Below are 16,100 nucleotides of genomic sequence, written 5' to 3' on the forward strand. Positions count from 1 at the left end.
GTCATGGCGGCGCCCGTGGTGGATAGTTGGAGCTGGTTTCCAGCGTTAGCACTGGGAGTTTCTTTTTTGAAATGTCTGTTTATCAACGCCTAGTGAGTGGGAATACTTTTTAATGAACTCTTTGCACTTAGTGGTGCAGTCTCAAGACAAAAGTTTTATTTGTTAAATAGTAATTTAAATGCTGCCGCGACGCCTGTTAGCATCGGGCTAACAAACTGAGTATCTAACGTTAGCTATAAGCAAGAAAATATGACTTTAAAGGAGTACTTATGTTCAGGAAATTGTTCATCTGTTGGTTTTAGGGGAACTAGTAGAGAGCAAACTGTGTGAGCCATTCGTTATATTAGATATTATATGAAGTGACGAGGGATTGTTGCTATAACATTAACTTGACGTGTTATTAATTTCCTGGTTTATGGAGCCAAACAGCCTCTAGATGGCGCCGTTTGTCACGACAAGTACATTTTGGAGTTCAATTGATTGTTACATACGGATTATTGATTGCCGTCTGTGGGAAATGTGTTAGGTTCTCTTCATTTGTAGCACATGAATATCTCATATAAAGTCATGTCTACCACCAAAGATCCTTTCGAATTGTGTGCAGGTCTTTGTCACATTAATCCAGACTTGTACATTTGCTAATAATTGAGTCTAGATGAAAATGGCAGTTTTCTGTGTGGGGCTTGGTGTGTCTTTGCCTCCAGAGTGAATAGTTGTGAATTTGCTAGTGTGTCTATCTCTCAGCCATTCCACAGACTTCGAGGTGCACAGGAACTGGTTGGCCATCACACACAGTCTGCCGGTGTCCAGGTGGTACTATGAGGTCAGTGTGATGGACGAGTCACTCCGCTGCTGTTATTTCAGGCAGGAAGTATCCTGTAGGCACCATGTTTGTTCCTAAATCTTGTTAACCATGTCAAGACGCTGGCCACCTTGCCTGAAATGAAGACAACCTCCACTTACGTCATAAAACATTTTTACACTTGCATGAATTTTGGAACTGGAGTTACGTGGTTTTCTTTGTTTTCTGTTTAAAGTGACTCTGTAACATCAGTCCAACAGCCTCTTGGTTTGACTCATTACTGAAACAGTTATTAATTTGCTTTTGCCCTGTTCAATAAACTAATGAGTAAGACAGTCAAAACATTTTGTTCCCCTGTAGAACACGTCGGAGTGGACTCTGGACTATCCTCCGCTGTTCGCCTGGTTCGAGTTTGGTCTGTCCCATGTGGCTCAGCACTTTGACAGAAACATGCTGGTGGTGGAGAATCTGAACTACGGCAGCCCATCCACTGTACTCTTCCAGAGGCTGTCGGTCATCTTCACTGACGTGGTTTTTATCTACGCTGTCAGAGAGTGAGTCCAGAATCTGATCACAGTGTTCAACCTTTAATATCTCATATTAAATCTTCAGCGATCCCACAGAGAACAGGTGTTATTTCTACAACACAAAGGTGATTCACAGCAGTTTAGATGAAACACATTTAAAAGACAATTAGAAGTTCAATACATAAATTGTATTATTGGTGGCTGCTTTGTGCTTCCTGTGTAAACATTCAGCACCAAAGTGAATCTGAAAAGGTAAAAATGTCCACATAAGAAATGAGTGAATGACTAAATGAACATCAAAACAAAATGGCCCACATGCATGTTAAGCTGCAGCAGGTGTTTCCTGTCACTTGGTCTTGATTGGCTCTGTCTTCCTCCAGGTGCTGCAGGTGCGTTCAGGAGCAGAAAGGCTCTCGGGACATTTTGAACCGCCCATCCTTCATCCTGGCTGTCCTGCTGCTCTGGAACTTCGGTCTCCTCATCGTCGATCGTATCCTTCAGCTTTGAGAAAATTAAACATCTAACAGCTCGTCATCAGAAACGATCAGCTCAGAGTTTCAGTGACGTCAGTTTTTGTGTTTGGAATCGTTTTGCATCAGGAGGCACCGCGGCTTTCAACAACGAGGCAGCTCAGATAAAACCTGAAAACATCAAGAAAAAAATCAGCCATGTGTTCAGCTGCTGAAAACAGCCTTTTTGAAAATCCATCAAAATTTGTTTGTTTGTTTCTTAAGTCTACTACAGCAGTTCAGTCGACTGATCTGTTATCAGATGAACATGATAAAACTTCCTTCACATTTTCCCTCAGATATTCATTTCCAGTATAACGGATTCTTGTTTGGCTTCCTGCTGCTCTCAGTGGCAAAACACCTGCAGGTACAAACCTGAGGCGGCCGCACACTCATAATAACTTCATGTCATGTTGCTCAAAGGCAGCTGTATAAATAAATGTTACTAGTTATTTAAAAAGTCATTATTTGATTTCAACAACCTGCTTCAGTTCATCGGTTTTTGTTTTTTTTGTTTGTGTTGAACAGTCTCGGCACTTGCAGGGGGCGCTGCTGTTTGCCATCCTGCTCAACCTGAAGCACATCTACCTGTACGTGGCTCCGGCGTACGGCATCTACCTGCTGAGGAGTTACTGCTTCACTCAGGACAACAAAGGTACCACACACACCTGTTCACCTGTGCACTCTCACTGTTTCAGCTCAGGTAGCTCAAGGTAATAAAACTCGCCTAACGTATGTCGATTTACGCAAAATTAATCTGTGATTTCTTAATTGATCAATAGTTTGAGTCATGAACAGTAGTTGCAGTGATGAATAACCATGAGCTGCTGCGTCTGTGCAGTTCGGCCCTCATTTCCCGTCATCTGTCTGTGATAAAAATGCTCCTCCTGAAAAACATAAAACAGTTCACAGCCAAACTCATCTAGTTGAAAGTTCACAGCCAAACTCATCTGACGTGTAGTTTTGTTGGTGAGAGTGTGTTTTGTTTTCGTGCAGACGGTTCTGTCAGATGGATGAGTTTCAGCCCGCTCCGCCTCCTGGCTCTGGGCAGCATCGTGGCCTCCGTCTGCGCTCTGTCCTTCGGCCCCTTCGTCGCCATGGTGAGTCTTTCTGTCAACATTCATTCACTGATGGATTTCAAGAAATGACGATTTTGTGTGAGTGTTGTTTAATTTGTTTCCTGTCACTTTGTTACTGAATCCTGATGAAGATGTGTTTATTTCAGGGTCAGCTCCCCCAGGTCCTGTCTCGTCTCTTTCCCTTTAAGCGGGGCCTCTGTCATGCCTACTGGGCCCCCAACATCTGGGCCCTCTACAATATACTGGACAAAAGCCTGGCGATGCTCGGTGAGGCTCCACCTCCTAATAATGTCTTTATTTTTTACAAATATGTTCTTGTGTCAGTGTAAAGCAGTACAAGCGACACCTCTGAGATCGTTTACCTGTTCAGGTGTTCGTCTGAAGCTGCTGAAGGAGGCGGAGCTTCCTCGTGCTTCCATGACGGGCGGGTTGGTTCAGGAGTTCCAGCACTCGGTCCTGCCCTCTGTCTCTCCCTCCATCACACTCATCTGCACTCTGCTCTCCATCCTGGTGAGTCGCACCAAACTGAAACTGAGCTGGGATCACTTTATCTTTTCTTGTTTAATTTTGTTTATTTAGGGACGTCCCAATAAAGTTTTTCAGAGACTCAAGTTTCATTTTAACCTGCCAAGTTACTCACAGAATTAACTTGAACAAAAGACAGTAGTACAGTATTCGAGTGCAGTCTTTTCCGTCCTCTGACCCTGCGTCTCTGAAGCCGGCAGTGGCGTCCATCTGGCGGCGTCCTCGCGGCGCTCGGGGTTTCCTGCGCTGCCTGCTGCTCTGCGCTCTGGGCTCCTTCATGTTCGGCTGGCACGTCCACGAGAAGGCCATCCTCATCGCCATCCTGCCTCTCAGGTCGGTATCACATTCAGCTCTTCCCTGTGGAGTTAAAATAAAAAAGAAACAGATTCTCTGACAGGAGCTAAACTTTGACTGAAGCTGCTGGAACATTTGAAGTGATTTCGGAGTTTTTGGTCTGCATTTCTTCCCGTAGCATCCTGGCGGTTGAGAGCAGAGAGGATGCTGGGATCTTCCTGATTCTGGCCACCACAGGCCATTACTCCCTGTTCCCGCTGATCTTCACACCTGCAGGTAAACGACAGACAGACAGTCTTTGTTTTATTTTTTAACTCTCTTCGTGCTTTCACTTTCTTTTGCTCTTTTCAGTCACATATTGTTTTTTTTTTTTAGTTTCTCTATTTGGATTAGATAGAATGCATTTGAAAACCTCCTCTTACTTTTGAAACCACACTGCAGGTGCTGTGACCTCTGACCTTCGTAATCCTCACAGTTTAATCATCGTATGAGCCTGAATGTCATGAAAAGGACTCGGTTTGTTTAATGTGTTTTGCAGAGCTGCCCATCAAAGTGCTTCTGATGCTGATGTTTGTGATCTACTCTTTCACTGCTCTGAGGAAACTTTACAGGTGAGAAAAAAGTTTTATTTGTTGATATTAAACTTAAGAAATAACGTTTTCATGCAAAGTTACATTTTACATTAATGACTGAAATCATCATTTAATCATTCTTACACTGGCTTTAATACCAATCAATAGAGAAACATCGTATGTTTGAGGTCGAGTAATCAGATTACTGACTCTCTCCTCTCAGTGGTCAGGGGTCCCTGCTCCATCCTCTGGAGTCCATCTACCTGCTGGGACTAGTCGCTGTGGCGGTCGCCTGTGAGATCGTCTTTCCTTTGTCGCCTTGGCAACAGAAGCTGCCCTTCCTCCCCCTGCTGGTGACCTCGGTGTACTGCTCTGTGGGCGTCTGCTACTCCTTCCTGCGTCTGTACGTTAGCCTGCTGAGGCAGGAGGAGAAGCCCAAACAGCTGTGAGATGGCGCCCTGGACCTGAGACGTCACAGGTGAGATCCCAAACACACCTACATCCCTTCTGCTCACGTGTCCCTGAGGAAGACACTGGGAGTCTGACTGCTCACTGTGCAGATCAACAGGAGAAAATGACGTCATCTCTCCAAAACCTCCGCTGTTGTTCTGCGTGCTTCTGGCCTCATTTGAGCTTTTTAACATGTTTTTTTTCTTCTTTGGAATATTGACCGAACGCAGTCCACATGACATTACATCCTAATATTTCCAGCAGCTACAGTCAAATTTGGGAGCAGAAAATGTTTGAACATCAACAGTAAACATCAGTTTTTGATATCAGAATCAAAAATCGGACTCTTTTATTGCTTCATTAGTCGACTGGTCGCTCTTCAGGCTCAGAAACGCTCTCTGGTTCTGTTTGTGTTGGTCTGTGCAGAACCCTCCTGACCTGCTGTGTGTTGGACCACAGTGTGATCAATACAAGACAAAAACAACTAAAGTTTATTGGTACTTTAGTCCAAAACGTAGACATCTTTTCAAATTCACCAAACAATTCTCAGTACATATTTTTAAAGAGGCATAACACATCAAGCTAGGAGTCACCGTTTGCACTGATCAGCCTGTGAAAGCAGTACCGTCTTAAATGACCCCTGATGATGTCACAGTGATGTCATCAGGCCGTCTAAACTTAGATTTGCAGACTGCAGATCTATAACAGAAAGTCTGAGGTACAAAGTACAACTTAAAGCCACCAGTGCTGCCTCAGTGCTGAAGGTTTACAGGCTGCGGAGGCGCTTGTGTGATTGTTAATGTTCTATCAAGATATTTAGTTATGTGGTATTGAAGCCTTCTTAAAGTGACCTTTATATTTGAGGCCCAAGTGTCTCAGGTTGATAATTAGTGATCACTGTGTTCATTTACAATCCCTCATTTAATCAACATTTAAGTAAATATACTTTAATTATCAGAGCGGACTCAGTATCAGCAGGAAATCCCTATCACCCAGCCTTCATTGAACTCATCAGCACTTAGACCCAGGTTTTCCTCTGAACCAGGTGCATGCTGGGATAGGCTCCAGCCACCCACGGCCCTCTATGGACAGAACATCACTGGAATGATTGAAAAACTGTTCATATTTATTTGAAAATATTTCACCTTGTGAGGCGACGCAGGCTGGAAACCAACCTGTGCTCCTGCTCTCTTCATCACGGTCGGCGGCAACAAAATTTCTCGCACTCATCACAGACTCTGGATACAGCACTGTAGTAACGGAGGTGGTATCAGCTGCAAGAGAAGATGCTGATAAAACTGGATGTGATTTCACCTGAAACCTGCAGGTGGATGAAACAACCTGAGCAGCAGTGAAGAATTACTTCCTGTTTTTTTAACAGCAAACCATATGGACCAAAACTGAAGTGAAAGATGAACAATGATGTTTGTTTTTCTGTATTTTTAAATAAAAGAAAGATTAATTTATCCTGTTTGTGTGTGTGTGATGTTGCCTGATGAACTGTGTCATACCCTCAACTGGATTCAAACAAACAGAAAAGTGATTTTAATTCTCACAGCAGGTGAATAAAAACATCTGTAATAATCATTTCTCACTGGTTCGTTTAAATAAAAGACAAAATTTGTTTAAAAACTTTATTGATAAGGCAACACAAAACATGATTGGTTAAAACAAACACACATTTTCACTGTAAAACCTCTATTGTGCTATAAGAACTGTTAGCATTGATGCTAACCTGCAGATCAGATCTGACTGTACGTCTATCAGTGAGCAGCTTTGAGGACAAAGTGGCCTCGTTTCCTCAACTCTAACCATCCAGTCTGAGTTCATCATCAGTTTTCAGTGTCCAAACATTCTCCTCCATCGTCTTGATCTTGTCTCACACGTCGTCATATAAAAGTAAAAAGGTTTACAGCACTCATATCATTCAGTAGACTCCTTTGAACTTCAAAGTCAGAGACCAGTCTCACGAGTTTAACTAACAACTAAAGCTGTAAAGTAACAATGACAACATGTCGTTGTGCATCCAAAGATCGCTGCTGCTGATTTACATCAAAGGTTCTCAAAGATGTGAAAACACATAGAAGCAGTTTAAGGAATTCTGCAATCCTTCAAAATAAAACCAAGTAAATGACAGTTTGAAGGTTTTATGTGCAGGAAGAACTTTCTGTAGTTAGGAATTCAACACTTTGACCGCCCTGATGGTCTAGTTTGGCCTGGATTGGCCTGGGTGAATTTCTAGACTGGCCTGGTGCCAGAGGAGCCGAGGGATCACTTTGCGGAGGATTATTTTGTCCTTGGATACACCGCTCAGCTCTGTGGTGGAAGCCAGAAGTGGAGTTTACTGGCTTTTCGTAGGTGTTTATTAAAAGAATGCGACTGTTTTTTGTTTTAAAGCAGGAAGTTTTTTCTGATCCTTTAGTTAATATTTTCCTCCTCCAGCCTGAAGGCAGCTGCCGAGCTTGTCCTTCAGAGCTGAAACCTCTGTGGTGGCGAAGCTGTCTGTAAATCTGCTCCATTACGGCTCAGGCTGCTGAACCTTTTACAGCATTAAGAGGATCAGCGGCTGCAGAGCACAGACCTGCTCACTGCAGGACACACTGCCAAGCACGCTCACAGAGACGGGGCTGACCTCGAGCCGTGGTCACCGTCAGTGGTAATAAAGATGTCCTCAGACATCCATGCGTAAAAGCAATATGGCTAATATCAGCTAAATAACATGTAAAATAAATACAATGACGTTAGAAACAATGAACTGTTCTGCTGTTCTGCCTGACATCAAACCAAACTCGTCGTACTTGATTTGCTGTTTGTTTTCTGTGATTGTGAACTGAATCTCTTTAGGTTTGGGGCAAAAGACACGAGACATTCATGGGCATTTTTCTCTCTTTTCTGACGTTTTATAGAGTAAACGGTTTATAATGGACTAAATGTAAAAGCAATCAGCACATGAATCGATGATGAAAGTATTTGCTAGTTGCGTCCTTCAGTAACTGATTTTGTTAGTTTTTTGGTTTACAGGTTGCTGAGTCATTCATTTTTACAGCAGAAATTTGTACAACAATCACCTAAAACCTTTTGCTGAAATTTGATAATTGATATGTCGATAATTTTTAATTATCTTGTAGCCACACCTCCAACCAAATACTGGAACAAGCTGATCAGCTCCATCTTCAGTATTTGTCAACTGTCCTTTATGCCAGCATGGGTCTTGAATTTCTTCATCCTGCTTTGACGTTAACATCCCCTGCTCTTCCTCTCTCTGGTGTCGATGAATTTGAATGCTTAAAAACCTTTTGAATATAGTCTGAATCTCATGAACCTTGAATTTTAGGTAAAGTAAAGCAAAGAATAACATTTTTGAGAGAAATATTCAAACCCAAGGCTCAGTGGTTTTCATGACTGCTAAATGTTTTACGCTTTCAGACACATTCGCCCCAAATCTGGCTGAAGTTTCAGGGCTGGGTATCCTTAGAAAGTATTCTGTACTAGTGCCGAATCCTGATTCTGATAAGTTTCAATACGTTACTGAATAATGGTTTAGTGCAAAAATCCTTAAATGTTAAATGAATGTTAAATGTCAAAACAGGAACAGACACACAAAAACTATATAAGAGTCTTAAATTGGCAAAAATTTGAATGAAATCAGGTTCAGTCTGATCACAGATTAAGTCAAGTAGATTATTAATCAGACAAAGCATTCAGTGACAAAATGTGGTACTTTGGACAGTTTCAATACTCTGTGCTACAGACACAATTCAGTACGTATCAAAAGGTCTCGAGGTTCGACACCCAGCCCGGGACATTTTGGGTGTCTTTGGAACCTCGACTCATCACCATAATTCAAGATTTTAGAACAATTTTGGATGATTTGTGAGGTGAAAGTCGGATCTGTGGCTGGATTTTGTTGGATTCCTGAAGGATCAAGGAAGTCGCTGGAAAATTGAATCATCGTAGTCTTCAGACATGTTTTTCAAACACGAGTTCCTTTTCAGCCTGATAATCGCAGATGAGGAGGGAGGAGCAGCCGGATGCTCAGAGGCTGGACGGCCAATCACAGTCCATCACACAGTTTGACATTTTCAGCGTCCATGATTTCCCACCGCCTTGCTCTGACCACAAAACATCAGGTGTCTTCAGGAAGGTCTTCAGGAAGTGGAGCGAGTCTTTTCTCTTTGTTTGAAGGGAGTGAGGGTTGATCACTGTCATAATTCAATAATATCATAACATATCTATTAGTCTTTGTTGTCCTGGTGCACCTCCGGCTCTTCGCTCTCATCCCGTCCGGCCCTCCACGATGATGACTAACACCGGCGTCAGGTCCATCATTTTCTTCAGCATGTCCATGATGTCATCGTGGTCTTTGGCTCCCTCAATGAACTCCTCCAGGGTCATCTCACCTGAGGGGTCAAAAGACAGTTGAGGGAAGACACGGATACAGACATTAACCCAAACAATAAAACAACAGCAGAGTTCAAAACATGCGAAGCTGGACGTTGTTGCTGCTGTTGACGTTTAAAAGCCTATAGACTAGTTTGTTCCCCTGTAGATCTCCCAGCTGAGCCCAGATGGAGCCTCTGGTTGCACTTGAGCGCAGTATTTTTGACTGAACGGATTTCCAGGAGGTATGCAGAGTTTTTACTGGTGGACTTGTGTAACCATTAGTGGTCAGCTCTGTTAGGTTTCTGGGGAGTGGATGAGTAAGGAGAACGACATTGTACGCAATGAGGACTTTCCTGTTTACAGATATCTTTGCTGTGATCAGAACCCGCAACCAGTTTTTGATGACCTTGGTCTCATGCAGGTTCCACTGTAGGCAAGGATCCAGTGGCCCACCTCAGTATGTAGACGAGAAGACCTGCTCGTAGACATTAACCTCATCACTAACCATGGAGGAGTGGATTTGGTTTTTGGAGGTTCAAGTAACATTTATGAACTGCAAAGCTTTTCTCCGAATTTTTATTTTTCATTTTGGTTTTAAGTAAAGAACTTTATCGTCTGCATACATGTGGATTCTGCACTTTATCAGCAGTGTTGGACCAATCCCATGATGAACGGTAGTGCCTTTCTCTGTCCAGTGCCACCATTTGAACCCCAATTCCAAAACAGCTGGGACTCTGGATAAAAACAGAACGCAGTCATCTGCAAACCAACTGTGTTTACCGACAACTGTGCGAAGTGTTCCTGAGCCCATGTCGTAATATGCTGGCCTGTAGTAGTACTAACGTCGGCACTGCTAGTAATCACAGTAGCAGAACCATTAGCATTGTTGTTATTGATAATATCGGCAGCATGTTGTTCTTTACCTTCTCCCTTCACATCGATCCTCTCAAATATAAGCGACACAATTTCCTCAGGGTCGATGTCTCTGTTTCGAGTGATGTCCTGGATGGCCTGTAGGGGGAGACACAAATAGTCTGATTGTGATGGAAACCACAAAAACAGGAGAGAAAAAGAAGTCCAGGGTTTCTGCTCGATGGAAAGATTTTAAAAACCTTCGAAAGGTCAGAATCTGCACTTCTGTTCTCCAAGTTTCTTCACTTAAGTTTTAATGGTGGAGGTGAAATTTGATGAGTCAAAGATTATGAAGATAATCTGATTGGATTTTTCCCAGAATTAAAATGAAATGAGAAAATGGTAAATTAAGTATTATTTAATGTTTCTGTGTCTGTTAGATTTTTAATTTTTCATTTCAGGATTTTAGATTTCACTTTTCAAATTCACAATATCTGTTTTTCATTTAGATTCAGGTTCCTTTGACTTTGTGACATTTAATTATGGCTCGATTATCCTGAGTGCTAAAATGTAATTTATTTTATGTGATTTAATTCTGGATCCTTCATTTGGAGCCACAGACGTTTTAACCTTTCACAGCAGACTGGACGCACTGGTCTGGGGTCGACAGTAACTGGCATGGAGTCATTCGACCCACTTCCAGCAGCTTCCTGTTGGCTGATAGATTGAGCTCATTCAGCAGATTAACACTCGTCTAATTTCAGAGCTAATCCAGCCCACTTTTCTCTTGCTGTGAGCAGAGCAGCAGCCTCAGCACTGCTGATTCACTCAGAGCAACAGTTTCTGTTGGTCATTTTACTCAAAGTGTCTCAGAGCTGCTGCTCTTCATCATAAGCTTCTATTTGCACCCTTACATTCATTCAAAGTTATAAAATACATTTGGCCCCTTTCCATCCAGATGTCGTGTGCGTTCATTTTGATAGCTCTCCGCTAAATTCAGGCTAACATGTTTTGGTATCTTCGTAAAATTTGAGAGCAAATGAATTAAATTATTCTTGTGTCATGCAGACGGCTGTGCTGTCCCTGCATGGACTTACAGGACAGCATTAATTCATTAAGGTCAGAAGGTCAGAGTGTGCATCACAACTTTTCACAACAGTTATATACATCAGATTAGCAAGTAAATACATTTTAAAGGAAACACCTGCAGAGGCTGAACAGCAGCTCTCATTTAATGATCTCTGCCTTCCAGAGAAACCAGCTGAAACACGACAGTGTGGCTGTGACAGGTTAATTCAAACTGTATGCTAACACAAAGGAGAAGTGAAATTCTCAAATTCACTTCACTCAGTGTCTCTGTCTCCCCTTAAACTCGTCTGTCTCTCTCTTCTTGTCCTGCTGAATGTCCACGTCTCTTATAGACCAAGTCCTGTACTTTCACCAGGATTAAAGTGACATGCTACTACGTACTGAGAGACACAGTGAATATTTCCTCCCCCTGTGATCTTCATCCTGGTTGAGGCTTTGGTCCAGTTCCTCTGTGATGATGAAGATGCATCGCATGATCAGAGCTGATAGAGACTGAAACCCTGAAACTACACTCGTTCATGTGCTTCGTGTGTCACTGACGGCTCCACATCGCTGTGCGTTTGTGTGATTGTTACCGAGAAGATGGTCTCCAGCTCTTCCCTGTCGATCTTTCCGTTGCCGTCCTGGTCGAACAGTTTGAAGTACCACTTCAGTTTCTGGTTGATTTCTCCTTTCAGCATCAGACTGATGGCTGCGATGTACTCAACAAAGTCGATATAACCGTCCTGCAGACAGAAAGAAGGGAGATCAAACCATCATGAGGCTGTTGAGATCAGTCTCTCTAAAGATGCGTTTTTGTTTTTAAGTTCAGGCCTTTTTTTATCTGGAAGCTTCATCAGCTCTCCAGAGCTAAAGCTGGATATTAAACTGCTCAGATTCATAGTGTATAGGTATATAAAAGTGTTGTTTATGATTAATATGCTGCCCTTTTCACGACACTTTCTCGTCTTTGGTTTCTCTTTTAGTTTAGTAACCTGGAAAATGCAGCTCATTCTGCCTGTTGACCTCACTGGAGATCGAGCTCCACCTGTATGAGATCAGCACAGAGTGTGAAAGATTTTGAGCTTTATGATCATAAATCAGTCCAGTCTGTACGAAGTCACCCTTTGTAAACTTGTGAGTGTGTCGGTGTGTACTGGTTCTCTCCAGTGGTGATTTATGTCGGTTTGGGAGATGTTGGCAATCAACCTATTCAGTCGTTTAGGTATGAACATCATTTAAACTGTAATTATGAGCAGCTGAGTGGAAAAACACACAGCCTTCGACTTGTGTTTCTGTGAGAGAGAAATCGTGATTTCTGACAGCAACAATTTCTCCCACTGACGGACTGACGTGTCAGCAAGCAGATGTTTGCACCACCGCTGGCCAATAAAATCCCATATTAATGCCAATACAATTGATTCAGTTCATTTTAGAAGAGATATTCACTCTCTGTTTGTGTAAATTATGTGTAACACAACAAAAGAAACTACTGTAAGCTGATTATCTGGTGTGGCTGCAAGCTTAGCGCTAATGCTAACCGTCTTGGGATACTGTGTGAACACTGGTCAGAACTAGAGGAGGGCAAAGCAACAGGTGTTTCCCATTCTGCTGATATCACCTGAATGCAACATGTATGTCTGGACTCATTATTTACAGCATGCAGGAGCTTTTCATTGGTCCACTTCATGGTGGATTAACCTGGGACATCTCATCAGAAACACACACACACACACACACACACACACACACACACGCACACGCGCACACGCACACTCACTCACGCACACTCACACGCACATACACACAACTGGGAAATAACATCTGCTCACTTTGGACAAAAAAAAGCTTCATTTCTCAGCTTGAAACAGGACACGTTGACCTGCTGCGGCGTATTTAGTTTAGAAATATGTCCTCTGACGGAGGCAAAGCTGTCATACTTGAACAATCACAACACACACACACACACACACACACACACACACACACAAAACACACTTTCACATATGCACAGATGCATGGACTTCTCCGGTTAACATACACAAATATTCATGTACAAAGCCCGACCCTAAGCCTCGGCTTTGATGCGTCATATCGTATCACAGGATGTAATAATTTATTTAATAATAATTTTGTCTCTAAAATATCAGAAACTAAAAAAAAGAGATGCTCATCACAGTTTCCCAGACTCCAGGTGGCATCTTCAAATGTTTTGCTCCAAAACCCAAAGAGATTCAGTTCACTGTGATAGAAAACCAGCAAAAATATTCAAATCTGTCTGTCGATAAGATTGATTTTCAGAAAATGATGAACGGGATATGATAATATCACTAAATACAACACTGAATTATCCCCCAGTCCTACTGCATAGGCATTTACCTGAGAGTTATTGTACATTTATTTATGCACTTTTCATGCAAGCACAGAAGTCTCCGAATGTTCGGTCATCCTCACGGTCCAGTGAACACAAACTAAACAAACTGAGTTTTCTTGGAACAGCTTCTGATCTCCTGCCGTCCCCGAGCTCTGAGAATATCCTCACTGAACCTCAACGCCACACACTCTGAATCCACTTAGCTAGTCATAAACACACACAGCGGAGATAATAGCTCTGCATGCCAACACTAAGCCCTTTAGACAGGGGGCCAGTGAAAGTTCAGAAAGTTTCCTGATCCTGGTGATATTAGTACAAGGATCCATCTCGCAGTCCTGTTCATCAATTAAGATGTCTCGTAGAAAGGTCCCAGATCAGTTTAGTGTAAAAATGTTGCTGCCTTTTATCAGTCTGGGACAATAAAGTGACTCTGTGTTCAGTCTGAATGCAGATTTATGTGTCTCAAAGTTAATTTGAAGCCAACGTGAAACTTCAGCCATCTAAGGTGACAGTTTTTTTTACTCTACTTACTACTTGAAAGATTTTGACCCTGAGCTTTAAAGCACAGTTTTATCAATGTTCTAAACTTTTTGTGCTTTTATTTCTTAAAAAACAAAAGTGTACTTCCTCTCTGGCTGAGTGCACCTCTAAAAGCCAGATAACCAAGACATTAACCAACAGTTTACACCAAACTCTGTTTTTAAACTCTGTTTAAATACTTAAAATGTCACAACATCAGTGACATCAGCCTGGACTTCCTGTGTCCACACTTGCACTGTGAACATCACTCGACTCTCTGCATCAGGACTGAAATTGCTGATCCAGACGAGTCACATGTAAGAGTACGTTTCGTTCCTAGAAGTCAAAGCAGCTCTCAGCAGAGATGGAGGAGCAACTTCTAAAACTGAAAGTCAGAGTCGAATCATGCAGCTGGGTCCTGAAGCCTCCGTTTGACCGAATGAAGCAGTTTATTCAGTTACTGCTCATGAAGTGGCAGAGCAGCAGTAAGCAGCAGCAGGACACTTTACTGTTAAACGTGTTCCTTTGCATGTTTCTCTAACACTTCCTGAATTTTACATGACATATACGTAATATTACAAGTTATTTTCAGTGTTCAAATTATTCTCCTGTTGGACAGGATGGAGCTCAGAACTTTACATTGTAGATGCAGAGATGTACTGTGTATATTTATTTATTTATTAGTTTGTTTTCACACTGATCAGCATCATTGTAAATGTGCCAGTGTTAGCTCGGAGGATAATTTCCAACTATTGACCCTCGACCAATAAAACCACAATAAAATCTGGTTTTCAGTCCACCTTCTGTCAAACCTTCTGTCACCTTATCCTTCAGAATAATAATGAGCTGCATGCGGCCCCCAGGGGCCACCAAGAGAACTAAGACCATCGCCTTTATTGTCTTTTTCATAACTACAGAGGGAGCGGGTCCTCCTCCATGGAGTCCGCCATTTTGCACAGTCATGTTTCTACAGTAGCCCAGAAAGGACAAACTAAACACTGACTTTAGAGAGGTGGTTTAAGCGGTCACCGTAGGGGAGGGAGAGGCGAGGGGAGCTCAGTTGGTTGCACTCTACAGCCTCACTGCTAAATGCCACTAAAGCTGACACACTGGTCCTTTAACAAAAGATCTTTGTAACTAAAGCTGTCAGATAAATGTAGTGAAGTAGAACGTCTCTGCATTCAGAAGGACACTTTTATTTTATTCATATTTTACTTTTATTCTGCTGCTTCTTATCGTTTTAACATTTTAAGTATGAGTGTGTGAAACGCACCCCGTCCATGTCGAAGGTGAAGAAGACCTGGTCCACGTAGCTGTTGGCGTTCTCCGTCATGCCCTTCAGGCCCAGGATGGCCTTCAGCTCGAACAGCGTGATGAGGCCCGACGGAGACTCGCGCATGAACTTGTTGTACCAGTGGTGCATGTCCTCTGCCAGGATGTCGTCCAGGTTCGAGCCGTGGTTCCCCATTGGTGCGGTCCTACAGGTGCACCGAGGCAGAGAAGGAAGACAGAGGGATTCTCCTCACCCCGAAGGAGCGGATGACGACTGGAGCTGGGTTTTAGAAAAAAAAAAAAAAGACGAAACCAGCAAATGACCTCAGACAAGAAGTGCAGCTCTTGATCCTCTGTGTTTGGATGTTTGATGGAATCAAAAGCAATACGAGCTTGATAAAGGTGTCTGCGATCCTTGTCTTGGGACAGAGAAGAAGAAAAGTGACAAAAGGAGTCAAAGAGGTTAGAAATCCCAGGCGTCTGCAGAAAAGCCAGCAGGCTTCAGCAGCAGGAGCCGGCCGACATCCAGGCTGCAGTCACTCTGCAGCCAGAGAGCAAACCTCAGGGCTCTCTAACCCTCTTAGGTCTCTGAGAAAAAAACCAAGGAAGCACCTAAAATAACTCCCTAATGAGCTCAGCCGTCCTGCTGCAGGGTTCTGCTGCCAAAGGCCGAGCCAAGAGGCTTTACCCTGCCGAGTTCGGGTGAGGGAGTGGGGCTGGCCCTGGAAGCAGGATGGTTATATAACAGGCTGACCTGGGTGTCCTCATTCAGACGGAGAGGTTCCCCGCTGTGACGCCATCGCAGGACATGTCCACCTGAGGAGGCGGCTGACCAGGCGGGCCTTTAGTGGCTACTTTAAAGAAAGACTGTGGG

At 43.0% G+C, this 16,100-nt stretch overlaps 2 protein-coding genes across 3 annotated transcripts in view; one reads left to right on the forward strand and one right to left on the reverse strand.

Moving 5' to 3' along the window:
* Positions 1-16,100, forward strand: part of alg8 (ALG8 alpha-1,3-glucosyltransferase) — a 19,600-nt gene continuing 3,500 nt past the window's right edge. Inside the window, exons 1-13 of one of the 2 annotated variants that reach the window (XM_076750171.1) lie at positions 1-92; positions 745-823; positions 1,163-1,356; positions 1,710-1,819; positions 2,138-2,205; positions 2,367-2,493; positions 2,835-2,938; positions 3,064-3,184; positions 3,288-3,427; positions 3,636-3,775; positions 3,915-4,012; positions 4,275-4,347; positions 4,532-6,224. In XM_076750171.1, the coding sequence (XP_076606286.1) occupies positions 4-92; positions 745-823; positions 1,163-1,356; positions 1,710-1,819; positions 2,138-2,205; positions 2,367-2,493; positions 2,835-2,938; positions 3,064-3,184; positions 3,288-3,427; positions 3,636-3,775; positions 3,915-4,012; positions 4,275-4,347; positions 4,532-4,757 (1,569 nt within the window). In that variant the 5' untranslated portion in view covers positions 1-3 and the 3' untranslated portion in view covers positions 4,758-6,224. Of the gene's footprint in view, positions 93-744; positions 824-1,162; positions 1,357-1,709; positions 1,820-2,137; positions 2,206-2,366; positions 2,494-2,834; positions 2,939-3,063; positions 3,185-3,287; positions 3,428-3,635; positions 3,776-3,914; positions 4,013-4,274; positions 4,348-4,531; positions 6,225-16,100 lie in introns of those variants that run through there. The other variant, XM_076750172.1, reaches the window with a different exon arrangement.
* Positions 7,842-15,796, reverse strand: guca1d (guanylate cyclase activator 1d). The gene is made up of 4 exons (XM_076751460.1): positions 15,228-15,796; positions 11,658-11,807; positions 10,065-10,152; positions 7,842-9,158 (listed from the first exon to the last, which is right to left on the reverse strand). The coding sequence occupies exons 1-4, from the start codon at positions 15,420-15,422 to the stop codon at positions 9,034-9,036; spliced, it is 558 nt and encodes a 185-aa protein (XP_076607575.1). The 5' UTR covers positions 15,423-15,796; the 3' UTR covers positions 7,842-9,033.

The sequence above is a fragment of the Chaetodon auriga genome, chromosome 15 (genome assembly GCF_051107435.1).
Source record: "Chaetodon auriga isolate fChaAug3 chromosome 15, fChaAug3.hap1, whole genome shotgun sequence".
Taxonomy (NCBI): Eukaryota; Metazoa; Chordata; class Actinopteri; order Chaetodontiformes; family Chaetodontidae; genus Chaetodon; species Chaetodon auriga.

Coding starts and splice junctions, on each gene's coding strand:
- guca1d (XM_076751460.1), bottom strand. CDS start 15,422: ATGGGGAACCACGGCTCGAACCTGGACGACATCCTGGCAGAGGACATG. Junction 11,808..15,227: donor TCACCTTCGACATGGACGGG/GTGCGTTTCACA, acceptor TTCTGTCTGCAG/GACGGTTATATCGACTTTGT. Junction 10,153..11,657: donor AGCTGGAGACCATCTTCTCG/GTAACAATCACA, acceptor CTCCCCCTACAG/GCCATCCAGGACATCACTCG.